General features: G+C 48.8%; 1 protein-coding gene across 4 annotated transcripts in view; it reads left to right on the forward strand.

Annotated features, from left to right (window-relative positions):
* The window catches only part of LPIN1 (lipin 1), a 127,244-nt gene that overhangs the window by 97,782 nt on the left and 10,225 nt on the right, over positions 1-19,237 (forward strand). For 3 of the 4 annotated variants that reach the window (XM_055399102.2, XM_055399103.2, XM_088841196.1), the window contains 6 exons: positions 1,318-1,410; positions 4,912-4,991; positions 10,371-10,497; positions 11,722-11,870; positions 12,387-12,473; positions 17,413-17,565. In XM_055399102.2, coding sequence (XP_055255077.2) covers positions 1,318-1,410; positions 4,912-4,991; positions 10,371-10,497; positions 11,722-11,870; positions 12,387-12,473; positions 17,413-17,565 — 689 coding nt within the window. Of the gene's footprint in view, positions 1-1,086; positions 1,165-1,317; positions 1,411-4,911; positions 4,992-10,370; positions 10,498-11,721; positions 11,871-12,386; positions 12,474-17,412; positions 17,566-19,237 lie in introns of all 4 variants that reach the window. The other variant, XM_088841197.1, reaches the window with a different exon arrangement.

The following is a 19,237-nucleotide window of genomic DNA, read 5'->3' on the forward strand; positions in this document are numbered from 1 at the left end:
TTTAATACCTAGTAAGGCTTATGTCTGAGCTTCCCAGGTGGCACTAGTGGTAAAGAACCCACCTGCCAATGCAGGAAATATAAGAGACATGGGCTTAACCCCTGGATTGGGAAGATCTCCTGGAGGGAGGGCATGGCAACCCACTGCAGTACTCTGAAGTGGTGTAGCACACACACATGCCAGGCTTACGCCTACTTATTTTCAGTTTTCTTGGCCATTTCTGTTTGTTTTATAAATGAACTTTACAACCAGTTTGTCTAGGTTTGAAAATAATCCTGTTTTTATTTTTTAAATTGGAGTTTTGTTTAATATATGGATGAAATAGAAATAGGAGAAGTAGGGTAATCGACATCTTTATGAATTGTCCTATTCATTAATCGGGGGGTGTGATGGGCCTGTTCACTGTATTCAGGTTTTCTTTTGTGTCAGGTAGGGATTCTTAAATGATAAAAAGAAGCACACTTCAGGCTAAATATGTGAATTATTTATCTTTCCACTTACATGCAACTTGTTTGGTTGAAAGACAATTCTCTCATTACTAGCTGAGGTATTAGTGCCTGAGAGTTCTATAAACCAAAGAAGGGAAATTAGATAATATTTACTTTGGTACTTGAATTAGCCTCAAGATGACTATTTTGTTCTTTAAAATTTGTAGAAAATTATTATTTTCTTAAATTTATTGAAGTACAACTGATTTACAAAGAATATTGCTGATTAATATTTAATCTCCTATTCAACTTGCATTTATTTTGGACAAGAGTATGGATTTTCTTTTTGATTCTTGAGCTTTTAAGTCAAATGCATCTGTGAATATTCAGTTTGCCCAAATTTGGAAATTTACATCTACTAAAAAGATCCCACGCATTTTACTTTTTGTTTAAAACTGTTTACCTTGTACCTCATATTAATCATTTCATTTTTCATTTTATAATCATCTTCTTGAGAATAACAGTATCTTAATCAGTAAACCACTTTAATTTGAAAACTTGCTGACTAATCACTAATGATTTTCAATGCTTTCTTTTTCTGTTGTTGTTGTGTTGTATTTTATTTGTTGTTTGTTTATTCCTTTAACATCTTCTTAAGTCTTCATGCCTAAGTTACCTTAATGTAATTTTGGATGCCATTAGGTTTTGCTTCTCGAAAATTTTTGATCCACAAATAGTATGTCGTGTTTTCTCTGATTTTTCTTTGTTTTTTTCTTTCTTTTTTTTTTAAAATCTTACTTTAATTTGCATGTGCGTGTCTTTTGGTTTGAATGTGCTAAGTTGATCTTTTTTTGGTTCCATTATTTATGTTACCATCCATTTAAAACAGGCCACGGTGGAGTCTATCATGAGGGATAAGATGCCCAGAAAGGGAGGAAGATGGTGGTTTTCATGGAGGGGAAGAAACACCACAATCAAAGAGGTAAGCCTGGAAAACACAAGTGTTTCTGCCTGGCTCAGCAAGGGCTCGTGTGTCAGTGAGCAACGTCGTCACACTGAGCCAGGAGCCAGCTCTGCCACCACGGAGGTGAAGGCAGCACAGAACAAGGGGAGCTGGAGAAGGACCTGGATGGGTGGGCAGAGATGGCCTCACCTCCTGGCTCTGTTACCTCTCAGCTTGGAGAGTGTGGTCAGGTCACACCCGCTCTGGAACGTTTTTTCATCTATAGGAAAAAGAGATTTAACCTGTTTTTTTTTTTTTTTTTAAGTAAAATATCTTCCTTAGCAAGGCAGACTTATAGCGTAGACTGATTCCTGTTAGTCATTTCTTGTCAATAGCATGTCTAAAATATACATGACTTCGGTTTCTGTTTTTATAAATGCTTATACTTTTCTTCAGACCTTTGCCAGCCTCTCAGCCTATTTCTGGAAGCACTTTCTTTCTTGTCTTCCATGTCAGTGTGTCCACCTGCTCCCCCGCTCCCCGCCTGCCCCAGGGGCTGTTTGTCCTCTGGCTCAGCCGCTGTGCAGGTGGGTCCTCAGGCTTCCCTGGTGGTGGCTCAGACAGGAATGAATCTGCCTGCAATGCGAGAGACCCAGGTTTGATCCCTGGGTTGGAAAGATCCCCTAGAGGAGGGCATGGCAGCCCACTCCAGTATTCTTGCCTGGAGAATTCCACGGACAGAGGAGCCTGGCGGGCTGCAGTCCATGGGGTCGCACAGAGTCAGATGCAACTGAGCTACTAACAGTACTGCTGTTACAGGGTTGTCTTAGGAACCTCTCTTCTTCAAAGACTTCCTGTTATTCCCCAGGCAATGTCACTCACGCCTGTACAACAGCTCCATTTTTATTAACCAAGGAGATATTTTATAATTCACATTCATTTATCTAGTACCCAGCTAGGTTAATGTCTCCAGGTGGATGCTTCAGCTCTTCAAACTCGTCATTTCTGAAATCAAATTGATGGTTTTTTCGAGAGTTCTTCCTTTGCTGGACCATATTCAGAAAGTGATACCACTGTCCATCATAAACTAATGCTTCCTTTTTCCCTCACCCTTCCTTTCAGTTTACTGTCCAGTATGTTGCTCCAATTTTCCATTTCTCTCCATCTTCACCCCCCAAAATCTAGGCTGCCATCTTTTTCCTTGGATTTCTTGCGAATGGTCCAGTTGTATCCACTCCTGCCTTCTCTTCTTCCTCATTCTCTGTAGTTGCCTTGGTCTGTTTAGGGTAATAGTCCAATTTATGTTACTCCCTTCTTAAAAGCATTCAGTGGATTCCCAGATTCTTAAAGACCAAAATCCTTACCATGGTCCACAGGCCTTGTGTGTCCTGGCCCCTGATTCCCTGTAGGGTCTCATCCTCTGCCGTCTCCCCCGCCCTCTGCTGTGGCGTCGCTTCCACCCCAGGGCCCCTGCCTGTGTTACTTTCTCTGGGCCCCCCTCATCCCTTTCACTTAGTTACTGAGCATCTTAAATGGCCCTTTCTTGGCAGGCTGGTCTGGTCGGCTGTTCTCTGCCCTCATGGCCCTGCCTGTGAACTTTTCCTTCACAAATTTTGCCAGCATTTATAATTACACACTGATTAGTGTGACTGTTTGATTAACCCTCCCTTCTCCTCCAGACCCTGCTGCTGCTGCTGCTGCTAAGTCACTTCAGTCGTGTCCAACTCTGTGTGACCCCATAGACGGAAGCCCACCAGGCTCCCCCGTCCCTGGGATTCTCCAGGCAAGAACACTGGAGTGGGTTGCCATTTCCTTCTCCAATGTGTGAAAGTGGAAAGTGAAAAGTGAAAGTGAAGTCGCTCAGTCGTGTCCGACCCTTAGCGACCCCACGGACTGCAGTCTACCAGGCTCCTCCATCCATGGGATTTTCTAGGCAATAGTACTGGAGTGGCTTGCCATTGCCTTCTCCGCCTCCAGACCCTAAACTCCATGAAAACAGAGACCACGTATGGTTTTGATCCCTGTGGTCTCCCTAGGGCCCAAACTGGACCCAGAGCAGGGCTTTGGCAGATATTAGAGGGAATGCTGATCATACTTGGAATATAGTGAGAAAAAACCCTGAGGACAATAGCTGAGTTGGTTGTTACAAGAGTGAAAAAAAAAAAAGCTCAGATGCTCAGTTTGTTTATTTCATTAGTTCAAAGGAAAGAGTCTGTTGGGAGTGTTTTTACCAAGATAACACTGTTTTGGGGCGTTTTCTGTTAGCATCCCTGAGCTTTTCTGACCGTCTCATTTCCTTCAAGAGTGTATAAACACGTTATAGCTAGCATTCACTTTACTTTAGGAGACTTAAAGTGGAAAAGGTCTTTCTGATTCCTTTACTAAAGAATAGAACATTCTAGAATTTAGACAATTTTAGGGACCTGTTTTTTTTTTTTCCCCCAGAGTATCTAGAGTCTCATTAGTTGGAATTGAGGGGAATGCCAGCATGAAATGAGGAAGAGTTATGAAATATCTCTTAAAAACACAAAACACATTTCACATAGACATGTATTTCTGAACAAGTCTAATAAAGAATTGTTAATAGCGGTGGCTAAGTTTCCTGCCTCAATAGATAGATTAAACATTGCTGGGCCTTTTTTCACATCATTTATCTGCATGCTTATAGAAAGCTAAAGAATTTTTGAAAATAGCTTGGACCCATCATGTGTTAGGCTAGTCACCCTGTTATATTGTTTTTATCACTCATTTTCTTTATCAACATTAAACCTTCCTCCAGACCAAATGACCATAGATAAGGAGATGTGATTGTAAGACCTTTGTCCCTTGACATGTCCGTCTGGCCTGTGACGACTTCCTGCGATGTCTGCTGGCAGGTGGATGTCTTCCCCCTCCCCTGCCTGCTGTAGGCCAGGCTCTGGGTTTATGTGTAGCATCTCTGTGGTCCTCCCGACACTGTTAGGAGCTGCATGTTATCACACTTGCTTTGCTGGTGGGAAAAGGAAACTAAAACATTCCATGACTTGCCTGAGCTTTTTAAGCCAGAGAAGTGGGACTGGCCCAGAGCTCTCAGTATTCCAAAGCGCTGGCAGTACATTAAGGGAGCATCTTCTATTAAGAGCACGTGGGATTGAGAAAGAGAATGCGTCCATGTTTCTCTCAAGCAAAATATGGTGTGAAAATATTTTCAGGCATTTCTATCAGCAATTAGAAGAAAATATTTTGAAAGCCCCCGCGTATCCAAGCAGCCCTTGATAAAGCATTTGCATAAGCTGCTGTGATTATGGAGCATTGGTTTGGCGCCACAAACGCTTATGGAAAACAGACTTATTTTTGTCAAAAATGTTTCTCAGCTCGATTGTAGACGACGGCTAAGCAAAGGAATAACTAGGACCCTCCATCCCTGGAGGTGGGGTGTGCCATTGGGGAAGGCATTGAGGCCCTGCCCTGGACTTCAGGGAGCCCCTCAGGGAACACCTGCTGTCACGCAGATGGTTTCCCTTTGCTATGTCCATGATTCTTTGTCGTCTTCTTCTCCAGGAAAGTAAGCCAGAGCAGTGCCTGGCGGGGAAGAGCCACAGTACCGGGGAGCAGCCGTCACAGCTGGGCATGGCCACCAGGTACAGTGCCAGTCATCCTGGGGTGTTGTAGCCCATGTCTGTGTCCAAAGTCAAGGCACATGCCTCATAGACGCTGATAGGGTTCACCACATTAGCTCGGGCCTTGAATCTAGACCGATTTTGGTTGCAGACCTGGTGCTCTGTCATTTACTTAATGACCTGGAGTAATTTACTGAAATTGATCTTCTCATGAATCAAATGGAAGCACTCCATAGATACTGACCTTCCAAAGTAAATGAGATAATGTCACAAGAGCATTCCTCATGGTCTTGGAACATGACAGCCCTCAGTCTTCAGAAGGTAATAACGGGCTGTGGTGATAAATAATGATATGGGTGATATGGGGATGATGTGAAAACAAGTGACCCTTTTGCAGGAGCTTGCCTTTCTCTCTGGTTTAATCACTAACCAGGACTTATTATGTTAAGTATTGACAGGGATTCATATTAACTTGGCCTAGGAGACATTAAAATTTGATAATACTTATCCACATTAGTATTGTTTTATCTTCAGGGTAACCTGCTTGTTAGGTGTTTTTGTTTTGATGCTATGGGATTTGAGGGTAACTCCTCTGAGGGCAGTGCCATCAGCCACTAATTTGATGGTGTTATTATATCAGCATTGAATGATCTGATATAATAACTCTACAGATGACCTTGCCCTTATAGTGTTCATGTGCTTAAGAGAACCAGGATTGCATTTCTTATTTACAGGCAGAAAATTCTGACATATTCATGGAAGGCAAGCTGCCTACCTCCATCCTTTTATACCTTGGAGGCCAAGCCAGTGCCTGATTCAGGGTAGGCAGTTTGGGCTTCCCTGGTGGCTCAGAGGTTAAAGCATCTGCCTCCAATGCGGGAGACCCGGGTTCGATCCCTGGGTCGGGAAGATGCCCTGGAGAAGGAACTGGTAACCCACTCCAGTATTCTTGCCTGGAGAATCCCATGGACGGAGAAGCCTGGTAGGCTACAGTCCACGGGGTCGCAAAGAGTTGGACATGACTGAGCGATGGAACAGAATGGAACGGATGCCTTAAGTGTACTGTTACTAGCCAGTGAGATTTTCCCAATCTATTGTTTCCTAGGGAAGGCAGGCTTAGCTGTCCAGTCCTTGGCTTCCTGGCCATAGCTCTGTATCTGAAACGATGTCATTTCTAGAATTCATTGTTGGAACTAGAAACGCATGTAGGTGTCACGAAGGAGATAGTCTGATTTCTTTTTCCTGACCCGGAATTAAAAAAAAAAAATTTATTTATTTTGCTGCGCTGGGTCTTGGTTGCAGCATGCCGAATTTTGGTCTTCATTTTTGGCATGCGGGATCTTTTTTTTAATTGTGCCATGTGAACTCTTAGTTGCGGCATGTGGGATCTAGTTCCCTGATCAGGGATTAAACACTGGCCCCCTGCATTGAGAGCACGGAGTTTAGCCACGGGGCCACCAGGGAAGTCCCCTGACCTGGAACTTTGAGTGTACCTTGAGTGAGTTTGGAAGGGAGAGGGCAGGTGTGTTCAAGATGGAGCTCGGGCTAAGAGTGTACAGTCCTGAGCAGGTAAGGCGGTAACCAGGTAGGAAGTCAGTGGGTTTTCTGTCCCACAGTAGTTTCCAAGCATAAGAGGCAGCACAAGCCAGGACTTTCTCTCTAATCTCTGGCAAATCATCAGCCCCTCAGTGTTTCTTCCATCGTCTTGGAAATGGGCAGAAGACTGACATACACACCACACAAGTTGGCTCATCAAATCTGAGCTCACAGCTTCATGGGAAAGGAGGTCCAGAGTGTAAAACCCAACAGGGCCACGTGGGCTGTGCCTGCGTCAGGAGGGTGGCTCATCCTAACCATGCAGTTGCAAGTGTTTTAAAATTATACTGCACAGTACGGGCCAAACGCAGGATGTCCGCCAAGTCTAGCCTGCGATATGCCAGTCTGAGACCTGGAAATGGCAGGCCAGGGGCTCAGAGAGATTTAAAAGAAGGGACAGAACACAACAGCGGCTGGTATAGGGTCTGTATTCTTCCTTCCAGCAGCAGTGTGGTGGCTCCCGGAGGCCGTGGAGTGGGCCGAGGGTGGGCCGAGCAGCAGGTCATTTCTGCTGCTCTTCCCCAGTTGGAAGATTGGCTGACAGTTTGTCTAAAGTGTTTCGGATTTTCTTAGTATCTGATACGATCTACTTTGGCCACCTGATGCAAAGAACTGACTCACTGGAAAAGATCCTGATGCTGGGAAAGATTGAAGGTGGGAGGAGAAGGGGACAACAGAGGATGAGATGGTTAGATGGTATCACTGACTCGATGGACATGAGTTTGAGCAAGCTCTGGGAGTTGGCGATGGACAGGGCAGCCTGGTGTGCTGCAGTCCATGGGGTTGCCAGGAGTCTGACACGACTGAGCGACTGAACTGAACTGATGCGATCCTATCCAAGTGTTGACACTAATGCTTTGCCCAGATAGATAGAAATAGACTATTGACCACTCTGAGTTAGTCATGCTACGTACGCTTCTTTACAAAACCTGAGAAATGAAGAACTGACTCTTGGCGAAAAGGAGTTGAGATTTTGAAAAGTTTTCCTACGAAGTTCTCCTGAGCAGTATGCATCTTTTCATTTTTACTGGCATCCTCATCTGTTAATTAGATTCATGCAATTGCCTGGGAGAAAAAGTGTTGGAGTGCTCTCCTAATTGACAGACTTGTGATTGACAGAACAGTCCTTGAAGTCTCATAATTGAGCAAACAGCTTGTCACCATGCAAGTCATTAAAATACCATCGGAAATTGTACACTGACAAGTGCGAACTTCAATGTTGTTCACAGCTCCTCTGTGGAACACGGATACTTGAGTGAGATGAGCCCTTTTGTTTTTTCGTCCTGTCTCTCCTTGCAGACGCCGCAAAGCCAGTGACATTAAGGACCATTGCAAGAGTAGGGGCGGGGGCGGCCAGGTCCATGACGCGACCTTGCCCCCAGCTGGCACTGCCAGCTCAGATGTACGGCTCCTGTCTCAGTTTCTGTCTCTGTGTTTTCCTTCCTATGCTCCCTCAAACGAGGCTTGCTGCAGCACCGATCGAGGGGTTTGGGGTTTTGTCTTAAAGCGGCAGATGGAGCTGAGAGCTAACCCGCCTGGCTTGCACATCGCCAGCAGCGGCTCACGTCAATCTGTAGTCACTGCAAGCTTCGGTTCACATTTAGATCTCATTTCCCTCCAAACTGTCTGCATGGAACGTAAACATTTCCTGATTCAACAAGGGGCCTGTAACTGCCTGTCCTAAGTTCCCACCCTGGCTCTGGTTAGGCTGCTTTGGCTCCAGGACCACGTGTACCTGCCTGTCTGAAACCTCTAGGTTGTTTGTTCAGAAGGGTCAGCATTGCTCTTAGGATCGGCAAGGGTTGGGATGGACAGGGGCTTTTGTGTCATTTTACAGATAAGCCACTGAAGCCCGGGGAGGAATTCTGTGGTTGTGAGGCTTTTCCTGGGATGCGTGTCTGTCTGTCTGTCTGTTATCTGCTGGCTCCCGGGATCTCTTGCTGCGTGGGATGCTGTTTGCTTCCCTTTGCTTTAAGATGAGGAAATCAAGCCAGAGAGAAAATAGTCTGAGCAGGAAAACACAGCCTGAAGTTCCTGGGGTTCACACCTGGGCTTCCCAGGTCTCCACTCTACCTGGAACCCGTCCTCAGTGTCATGGACATTGATTTGTCTACATGCGGCTTAGCCCTGCCACGGACCAGTCAGGGCTCTAGCCTGCGTGCTCTGTCTCTGTGGACATAGCCATCTGTCCCCACCCTCATTCACCATGGCTGCGACCCCATGATGGCCAAGTCTGGGACTTCAGCTGCGGTTGATCCACACAGGTCCGGGGCCTCCAGTCCAGCCAAAACCCTGATGTTCTCTGCCTTGGTGCTTCTGGTCCAGCCTCTCCCAGGACACCCTCTGACCTCCTAAGGCAGCCCTTGTCCTGCTCTGTTGTCATTATTCAGACAAAAAGCCTCAGGGAGCCAGGGCCAGGCTGTTTGCTGTATCATCCACGCCTGGCACTTTGATCCCTGGGTCGGGAAGATGCCCTGGAGGAGGGCATGGCAACCCACTCCAGTATTCTTGCCTGGAGAATCCCGTGGACAGAAGGGACCCTGGCGGGCTACAGTCCACAGGGTCACAAAGAATAGGACACGACTGGGTGACTAACACTTCCACTTTCACTTGCACGCCTGGCACGGTGCCTAGAAGCATTGGTGGCCTGAGCTCCAGTCCACCAGTCCCCTGCCCACTGGGGGTCACCCCTTGTAGGGCTGAGAGCAGGGCCCTGGGGAGGGGCAGCTCATTCTGAAGGGGAAAGAGCTGGGAGAAACAACACAGAAGCATGGTAATGGGCCTTCCCTCGCATCTCTGTAGTTCAGGGCGGTGTTGGGTTATAGGAACTGCTTCTGGAATGAACACATGGGGGGAAGAAAGCAACGAGCTGCAGAGGAAACACCCAACCATTTTCTGATAGAAAGGGTGGGGAGGCAAGGGGGAAGCCCAGGGCGCTGAGGAGAAGACGGGAGCCCTCTGAGACACCAGGAGAAGCTGGAGTCTTGTGTAAAGGGATGTGCTGAGCAGAAGGCTTTATGGGGAGATGCACACCCGGGGCCTCGGGACCGGTTTGTTCCAGATCACTCAGCCGTCACCCTTTAGCCTGATAGACGTTTAGGAAGCACTTTGTATGGTGTTAAGGCATTTTAAAGAAGATGGTCGTGGGAAGCAGATCTATAGATTGGGTACGGTGCCATAGCAGGATTCGAATCCAGGGAGCAGTTATTTGCTGACAGGCTTTATACAGGTTATTTGAAGAAAATGAGCCTGCTCCCCACCTGCACCTCCCAGGTCCTTCTCACCCCCACCCCCCATGTGGAGAGGTCCGGAGCCTGACTTCTGTGCAGGCGAGTGAGGTGTGGCTTGTGGTCCAGGGGCAGCCTGCTGAGGGGTTCTGAAGGAGGGTGGGGGGGTCTTCCTTGGCTTCCCTGGCACCTGTTTGTAAGTCCTTAGAGTGACCTCGTTATTTGGAATTGTGTGTTTGGAGGGAACGGAGTAGGAAATATTTGGGCTACTTGTGACTGGCCTGGCCAGCAGCCTGGGATGGGGAAAGAGAGAACACGGGCACCCTCCGAGGCTGCAGGGAGGACGGGGGGAGCCTCTCGGTTTAAAATAAAGTGATGATGTCAGCAAGCAGGCACCTGAATGAGGAGTGGCGGCCCCGGGTGAATAATGCAGGAGCCTCATGAATGGGATTAGTGACGGCATCTGCTAAGTGACCACCCCAGGGACAGCACTCTGTCATCGATTCCGGCCTAATGCATGTTTAATGGCTGCCCAGATGGACTTCCTAATTGGCAGTTACATCACTGTGTGTTTCAGAATAAAGCATGAGTCATCCTCTAGTGACGAGGAGCACGCGGCCGCCAAGCCGTCCAGCACAAGCCACCTCCCCCTGTTGTCCAGCGTCAGCTACAAGAAGACCCTGCGCCTCACGTCAGAGCAGCTGGTGAGGGCCCTTTCTTCCCTCCGCCGTGTGGGTTCTGGCCCGGCTCCTGCCGCCCGTGCTGGGTGGAGTTCCATGGACTGGGTTCCCCCCACCCCGAGTCAGCCCCGAGCACCTTCTCTGTCCCAGTACCCGCTGCCCTCCTCCTTGGTCTCACATCCCCCCCATTTCGGTGCCTCCTGTCCAGGCCGGCTCCTGTCCAGCCGCGCTCCCCTGTGTCTGCCCTGGAGGCTCCCTGGCCTCAAGTGTTGGAGGAGGGCGGCCTGAGGGTGTTTGTCTCGAGGTATAAATGACTGATAGAGGACACGTCACTGGGCTGTTTCCGCTTTCCCGGAGATGTTTGTTAGTCAGCTGGCTCTCCTGAATCGGGGGAAGCCAGAGCACTCGTGATGGGTTCCGAGAGCTACCAGCAGCAGGGGGCCATCCTGACCACGGCGTCCTTTCTGTACCAGCAGGATGAGTCAGGCCTGGCCCCTGTTTCCCACGAGCAGACAGTGAGCGGGTGTCTCCGTTCAGCTGTTCCAAGAGTTGGTGGCGGCCGGGCCTAGCCATGATGATGTTTTTGGGAAGAGAGAAGGGACAGGCCAGACCCCTGTGGCCCGCGGTCCAAGTGCAGCAGCTGGGTGGCAGGGGCCCCGTCCAGCAGTGCTGCGGTCGACCTGGACTCTGGCCGCCAGCTGGCTGGCACCTGAGGGCCCCGGTGCAGAGACTGAGAACCCCCAAAAGGGGCTTCTGCTTTTAGGAGCTGGAGTGATTTCCTGGAACCCAGCCTCTGTGCTTCTGGACACAGATGTGCTTGATAACTGAGACTGCTTTCTTCCCGTCTGTGTGCGTCACCATCCATACTCATGACTGGTGTGGGGAGCATAGATCCGCACTTGGCTTAGACTCGTTTCGCTGGTCATGACCCTTTATGCTCAGCCGTGGCCAACGAAGTACATCCCAGTCTGGCGTTGTGATTTCCTGTAGTGAGCCCCAGTGCCTGTCATCTGCCCCTGAGGGATGTGTTACACCTGCCCTACACATGGTCCTGTGAGGAGGGCCGGGGTTCAGGTTGCCCAAGTTCTGGAAAGAACCATCCTCATCGAGAGCAAGACAGGGATAGAATGGTACGGTGGCCTGGGGTAGTGATTAAAAAAAAAGTCCAGATCTGGTTTCTCGTGGAATAGAAACCACGTGTCCCCCTGGGCCTCACCCTCCAGTGGACACAGAGCTCCTGTCTTTCAGAAAAGCCTGAAGTTGAAGAACGGCCCCAACGACGTGGTGTTCAGCGTCACCACGCAGTACCAGGGCACGTGCCGCTGCGAGGGCACCATCTACTTGTGGAACTGGGACGATAAGGTCGTCATCTCTGACATCGATGGGACCATCACTCGGTGAGTCCAGCTGCTCTGGGGCTGTGGGCCCTGGGCCTGGACGTGCGTTGGCTCCTCTTGCTGGGGCTTCTCAGGGCTCATGTAGTTCAGTTTCTGGGGCTCCTTGAATTAAACAGCTGCAGTGGGGCTTGGGGATCTCTTCCCTCTGGGGCAGCGGCTCCCTGACATCGTTGCTCAGTCTCAGGGTTTCTGTCCAGAGAGCAAGTCGTGTATCTCACTTGCATTTTTAATGAGGCTTCTCTGGTGCAATGAATCAGAGTGAACTTTTTTTTCCTTTAGTGATGCCCCCCTTTTTATTTTTTTAAAAAAAGATTTTATTGACGTGTAGTTGATTTATAGTGTTGTGTTGATTTCTTCTGTATAGCAAAGTGATTCAGTTGTATGTATTTTTCATATTCTCTTCCACTGTGGTTTGTCACAGGATATCGACTATTATTCCCTGTGCTAGACAGTAGGAACTTGCTGTTCATGCAGTGCCCTTGTTGTTTAATTTTTCTATTCTCTGTCTTTATTCAGATCAGATACTCTTGGGCACATTTTGCCCACCTTGGGGAAGGATTGGACCCACCAGGGCATCGCCAAGCTATACCATAAAGTCAGCCAGTAAGTCCACAGCCGGGGAACACGCGGCAGTCTGCACACACAACCTTTCCTGCTGGGCTGGCTTACACAGGCAGGCACACCCTCAGCCAGGGAGAGTTGGTGGGGGTGGTGGTGGAGCGCACTGTGGAAGCCTGCCAGCTCCTCATTTGAATTCAGTAGCGAAAGGCAAGAAAGGAAGTGGTTGGGATACTGAAAATTGATGGGGAGGGAAGATGGTGGCAGCCAGCCTCAGGGGTTAGGTCGAGGTTCATAGTCAGGTGAGGACATGGTAGCCTGACGTTGGCCACGGGATGTATTTTAGGCTAAAAACAGTCCCTATTTCAAGCAGGTTTTGTAGTACAGCCCGCAGTGCCCGTCTTATTCACCTGGTCCAGGGAGCACTCCACTGAGGGGCCCGTACCCAGGACATCAGGGTGGAGCGTACATCTTGAGTTGCTCTCACTTGTTGGGCACGTGTGTCACCTCACTTCATTCTTACAGTAATTCTGGGAAGCAAGTATTGTCATTTCTAAGCTTAGAGAGTTAAAATGATTTGTCCATATTCCCATAGCTGCTACCAGGCGGAACCCCCTGGAGTCCTGGTTGGCCCAGCTCCCGGTCTGTTGCTTCTGCTCTGGTTCATCTCCAGGGTTCAGAGCCCTTGGGGTTTCCCTCCCCGATACCGGCAGGTGCTTCGTCCCACTTCCACCCTCTCTCTGTGGACTGGAGTCTCCTGCAGCCTCCCCATGGCTGACGCTTTGCCTTGAAGATTAATGCACTGATTGACTAGCCTGACACTGAAAACTACCTCTATTTTTTAGTTGAAAGAAACCCCTTTGCGTCAGGATATTGAGTAGTTCCCAGCCTGACTGATTCTGGATTTTGGAACATAAATCTATTCCTGTTCTTACTGTAATATTAAAAAGGGTGCTGATGCTTTTTAAAAATTTTTTGGTATTGATTTGTGTCTCTCTTAGGTTTTCCTACAAAAGTTATCTTGCTTACCAAAGAATGCCTGATCATTCTTTTGTTTGATCGACTGGTTTAGAATGAATCTGATCTGTGGATGAGGATTTAAGAGTTACAGAGGACTTGTGGTGTTTTCACTTTAGTTGCGATTGAGAGTAAAGAGCCTGACACTTAACTTGTTCACTGAGTTTGATGTGTGTTCTCGTTGGCACCCACAGGGTTAGACCAATGACGTTTGGACCCTCACTCAGCTTGGCCATGGCCTTAAGGGACTCCAGACGCAAGCATGTGCAGGCCCCTCTGTATGGCTTTCAAACCCAGCAGTGTTGGGTCAGGCTTCTGCTAGTCCCCGATTTCTGTGGCTTCGCCCCATAACTTCTTGCTCGACCTCAGTCTGACTGTTCCCCACCCCATCTTTCGTTTTCCCATCTTCCCACTTTTCCTCACCTGATGGCTCCTGCTTGGAGGGCCTTTACCTCTGATGTTTGCCTCTCACAGGTTTCCTGCCTGTAATGCCTGGCTCAGACCCTGTGGTTTCTCCCAAAGCCTCTCCAGGCCAGAACTGATGCTCAGGCAGCTCGGTGTCCTCCTCCCCGGCCTCCCTGGTACCCAAGGGCTCGCCCTGTCTTGGTGGCCCAGGTGCCATCGTGGAGTCCTCGCTCAGGCTGGACATGGCGTCGGCTTTTGTAGCTGGTTAGAGCAAATACCCATCCAGGCAGCATCTCACACGCCACCTCCTCCAGGTCTTAGGCAGCCACAACTGGGAAAAGTACAGGGATTGAGAACTGGCAAAGGTTGGGAGGTCGTTTCTGTTGATGTCATGTTTGTGACTACTCGAGACGCGTTCAGAGAAATGTTCAGCATGCAGAGTACCAGGGCGCAGAGGCCATTTGCTTGCATGGTTTTGGACTGATTGCTCTTGAATTTCTGCTTTCCTTGAGTTTGGTTCCCTCCTGCATTTTACACTCTGCAGTATTTTTCTAATGGAAAGACCAGTTGCAGATAACCGTTTACCTGGAAACAACAGAAAATGAGGGCAATTTTTATTTTTTTGCCAGGGTAATAGCTTGTTTGAGTAAGTCAGCCCATGAGAAATTAGTTGTCAGGTTGATTATTACCTTGTTCACAGAGAGGATAAGAAGCTTGCTTGGTTATTGATTTTAAAAAGCTGACTTGGTTATTGATTAAAAAGAACTCTGCTGCTGCTGCTAAGTCACTTCAGTCGTGTCCGACTCTGTGTGACCCCATAGACGGAAGCCCACCAGGCTCTCCTGTCCCTGGGATTCTCCAGGCAAGAACACTGGAGTGGGTTGCCATTTCCTTCTCCAATGTGTGAAAGTGAAAAGTGAAAGTGAAGTCGCTCAGTTGTGTCCGACCCTTAGCGACCCCATGGACTGCAACCTACCAGGCTCCTCCATCCATGGGATTTTCTAGGCAAGAGTACTGGAGTGGCTTGCCATTGCTTTCTCCGAAAAAGAACTCTAGCAGATACAAATGGAAGAGATCGGAAGATTCCCTCATTCAAATATATGTGTTCAATAAGTGGAAGGAAAGAAAAGAAGGACTGACTCCTAAAATATCTAGATCATTGAGCCAAGGAGGATTAGAGAATGGACAGTAATTGTTCTAATTTCCTGTGTTGCTTGATAAATACTGTGATATGGCATCACCGACTCTATGGACATGAGTTTGAGTGAACTCCGGGAGTTGGTGATGGACAGGGGGGCCTGGCGTGCTGTGATTCATGGGGTCGCAGAGAGTCGGACACGACTGAGCAACTGAACTGAACTGAACTGATTCATGAAACCAAGTCAGTGCCTCCATGACTTAGCGAGAGTGACTGCTTCCTGTGTTTCCATAGATAGATTAGTTCATCTGTGGCCCGAGGAATGCAACTTCTGAAGTCAGGATGGTGATGATGGGAAGCGATCATTCGCAGACTCATTAGAATCTTTCTCCTGCCACAGCAGTTCTTGTCTTTCTCTTCAGGTTACTGCGTCATCGTCACTGTCTGCCCAGAAGGGAGGGGGTCGTGTGGCGAATGGGGGAGGGGTTGTGGACCTGGGCTTTAGGAACCGTCGGCTCCCTGCAGACCCTGCGATCCGTCCCCCGCACCCAGCTGTAGTGTCCTCCTCGCTGAAGTGAGAAACCGGCTTGCAGGATCCCCTAGGTCTTTGCTAGGCCAGCTGCGCTATGCCGCTGGGTTGGGCGATTGAAGTCACAAGCGGGTGTTTTGTTCAAGCCAGTCCTCCGTGAGAGCCCTGAGGATCTCACAGCCAAACCCTACTGTGTACCAGGGACTGTGCTGGGTGCTGTGGGAGTGCTGCCTACCCCCCGAGCGAGTGATGGGGACACCTGGTCTTTCACATAGCTCTCCAGGGGGTGAAGGCTCAGGAAAGGTGATCCCTGTTGCCACTAACAGGCGTTCCTCTGGTTAGGACATCCTGGAACTGGTTTTCCAGCTAAGTTTAGAAACAGCCTTTGAAGCAAAACACGTGCTCGGCAAGACCAGCCAGCGAGGACAGCCAGTGGCATGATCCAGCCGTGAAGAGCATTTGAAAATCAAGGCTCGAATAAAATGAGCATTTCAGACCCCTGCAGGTGGCAGCTTTTAGGACTTTGATGTGAAGACTTGTATACAGAAATAGTGATTTAAAAAAAGAAATACATTAATTAGACAGCTCAGATACAAAGATGTGTCCTTAAAAAGGTTGCTTGATTTTCAGATATATTTCTGTACTCCGGATAAGCTGGTGTTTGTAGATTCTCTGCATTGTAGCTCTTTCCTGTTTCCTGGTTTTAAAAAACATATTACTAGGAAAACCTTGAGGCAGGTCCTTTGGCCAGCGTGAAACAGTCAAAGTGGAGCAGTAAGTGGGCTGGGGAGTGGGTAGTTTACGTTGTACTGTGCTAAATTGCTTCAATTGTATACAACTCTTTGCTACCTTATAGACTGTAGCCCACCAAGCTCCTCTGTCCATGGGAGTCTCCAGGCAAGAATACTGGGGTGGGTTGCCATGACCCTCTTCAGGTGATCATCCTGACCCAGGCATTAAACCCACGTCTGCTGTGTCTCCTGTATTGGCAGGCGGGCTCTTTACCACTGGGCCACCAGGGAAGCCCACAGTTGGTATTTAAATTTTTTAAAATATATTTAATCTAATACATTAAAATATTTAAACATGTCATCAATACAGAAATTCTTAATGGGATGTATCTTATATTCTGTCTTTAGAGTAAAGCATTGAATTTGGCATTTATTTAATATTTATACCACGTCTTTTTTTGGATCCTTAGGTTTTCAAAGTCTCAAAAAAAGGGAAATTCATTTCTACTAAATAAAATTGTATTTAACAGAAGAATATTCCCATGTGATCTGTTTTTCACAAGCAATTATGCAATTCTCTGCAGATACCAGCGGGTATCTGACAATTTAATTCTGTCACTACCTAGTTGGTGCAGACCCCACAGGTTAAGGGCTTATTCCCCCAAGGCTGCCCCAAATTCAGACACCAGTTGTAGGTGGTAGGTCCCCAGCTTACCCACACTTCTGCCTGACTTGAGTACAAAATGAGGGTCCCACACCCCCTCCTCAGGGCTGACGATGGCTCACAAGACTCAAGGAAACACATCCACATGTTTATTTTATCAGGGTTATAAAGGATACGGGTGAACAGACAGATGGAGAGGTATGAATGATCCCAGTGCGGGTAGGATGGCCAGTTTGGTACCTCCAGCCTCAGTTTCCCTAACAGTAAAGTGGAAGGAGTGAGGTATCCATGAGGATTAAACCAAGTGAGGCCAGGAAGGTGCTTTAGTAATGACAGGAAATGGGGTTCAGTTGAAAATGAGATTTTAGAGGAGGTGGCCTTTTGCTTGGGAATTACAGCTGAGCCCATCTTCACGGAGCAGATACGGATCAGGGTTTGTGCATGCAAAGCGGCTCCATTGTGCGATGCCCTTCACGGCGAACGTTTTGTCTCTCTTTCAGAAACGGGTACAAATTTCTGTACTGCTCGGCGCGGGCCATCGGCATGGCGGACATGACGCGGGGCTACCTGCACTGGGTCAACGAGCGTGGCACGGTGCTGCCCCAGGGCCCGCTGCTGCTCAGCCCGAGCAGCCTCTTCTCCGCCCTGCACAGGTGAGGCTCGCCTGCCCACACCCCGGCCCCTGCCCTGCACCTGTGGGCCAGCTCTGGACCTGTGCTGCTCACTCGTCCTCCCCACCAGCACCTCTGCTCCATGCTGGGCACTGGAGGGTTCATCCTCAAGGGCAGGTCTGACCCCACGACCCTCAGCTCCTTTCGGCCCATCATGGCCCTCGGGAGAAAAGCCACGGCGGCCACAAGCTCAGCATCACGGGCTCTCTGCCACCTGCCTTGTCCTCCTCTCCCATCTCATTCTCTCTGGTTCCTGGGTGCAGTCTCCACTGTCCAGAGAGGTGGTCTCTGCTTGGAGCCTTGGCACATGCTGCCCTCCTTTGTGGGGAGCTGCCCCTGCCCCAAACCTTGCACTTTTGGCCTGCGTCTTAGCAACTCTGAGAATCCATGTGCTTCCTTCCTGTCTGATTGGGGACCTAGGCTGGGTTAAGTGGCCTCTCTGTAGCCACCACCACCACCTGGCCTGGGACTCCCTGAGCCCTGGTCACACCGTTTTGTTTTTACAGACCGCCACCAGCCCATTTTCCAATGACCCTTCTCCCTTCGCCTTCATGCCCGCTTTCAGGGCAACCAAGCCAAACTGTTTGGTCTCCTGGGGTGGGACAGGAAAACAGCAGCCTCCCTGGAGCTCGGGGCCCAGGGCGGTGTCCCACAGTGGATTAAGTTTGAGACTCATAGCCACTCACGTGTCTATAAGAGTCCTGAGATGTCAACAGTGAGGCCCTTATAGTGCTAAGGAGGGTTCTAGAGTCCACATTAGTCCATGCAGAGCTGAGACCAGCCCCTGGGTCTTCTGATACTCAGTTTGGGGCTCTGTTATCATCACCAATCATCATCACTATCATCACCATCATCATCTAAATTACATTTTGTTTAGCCGCAGAAGAATAGTTCTAAAATATATGCAGTGTGTGTGTATATATACACACATATTGTATATGAGCTTCCCCTGTGGCTCATATGGTAAAGAATCTGCCTGCAAGGCAGGAGACCAAGGTTCAATCCCTGGGTTGGGAACATCCCTTGGAGAAGGAGATGGCTATCCACTCCACTATTCTTGCCTGGAGAATCCCATGGACAGAGGACCCTGGCGGGCTGCAGTCCACAGGGTCACAAAGAGTCTGACACGACTGAGTGACTAACACACACATACTGTATACACATACATATACAGTATTTCTATATGCAAGCTGAAAGGGACCTTTGAGATCATCCAGTAATCAAACAGTGAACGCTAGCGGGCCCCAGACTCAGATAAAGCCAGAGGATAAGCCGTTATACCCCAAGTTCTGTTTGCTCTCATCCCTCGTCCCTGGGCAGGAACAGTAACCCTTCTCCCTGGATTTTGTGTTCATCCCTCCCTGTTCCTCTAAATAGTTGGTACAAATACATGTAATCCTAACCAGTGTTTTAATTGTGCACGTTTGTTAACTTGATGGAAACAAATTGTGTGTCCTCCTGGAGCTTGTTTTTATTGCTCGATGCTCTGTCTCCAGGATTGTTGGAGGTGGCCGTCACTGGCTCGTCTTAGCTTCTGTAGGTCCCGTGGTTGGATTGCACCACCGCCCGTTTATCCTTTCTCCTGCTGGGGGCTGCTCGAGCCACTCGTGGTTCTCCACTCGTAGGGACGCTCAAGAGTGGGGTCCCTGGGCCA

The sequence above is a fragment of the Moschus berezovskii genome, chromosome 11, assembly GCF_049115385.1.
Source record: "Moschus berezovskii isolate FMDL1 chromosome 11, NW_MosBer_1.0, whole genome shotgun sequence".
Classification (NCBI taxonomy): domain Eukaryota; kingdom Metazoa; phylum Chordata; class Mammalia; order Artiodactyla; family Moschidae; genus Moschus; species Moschus berezovskii.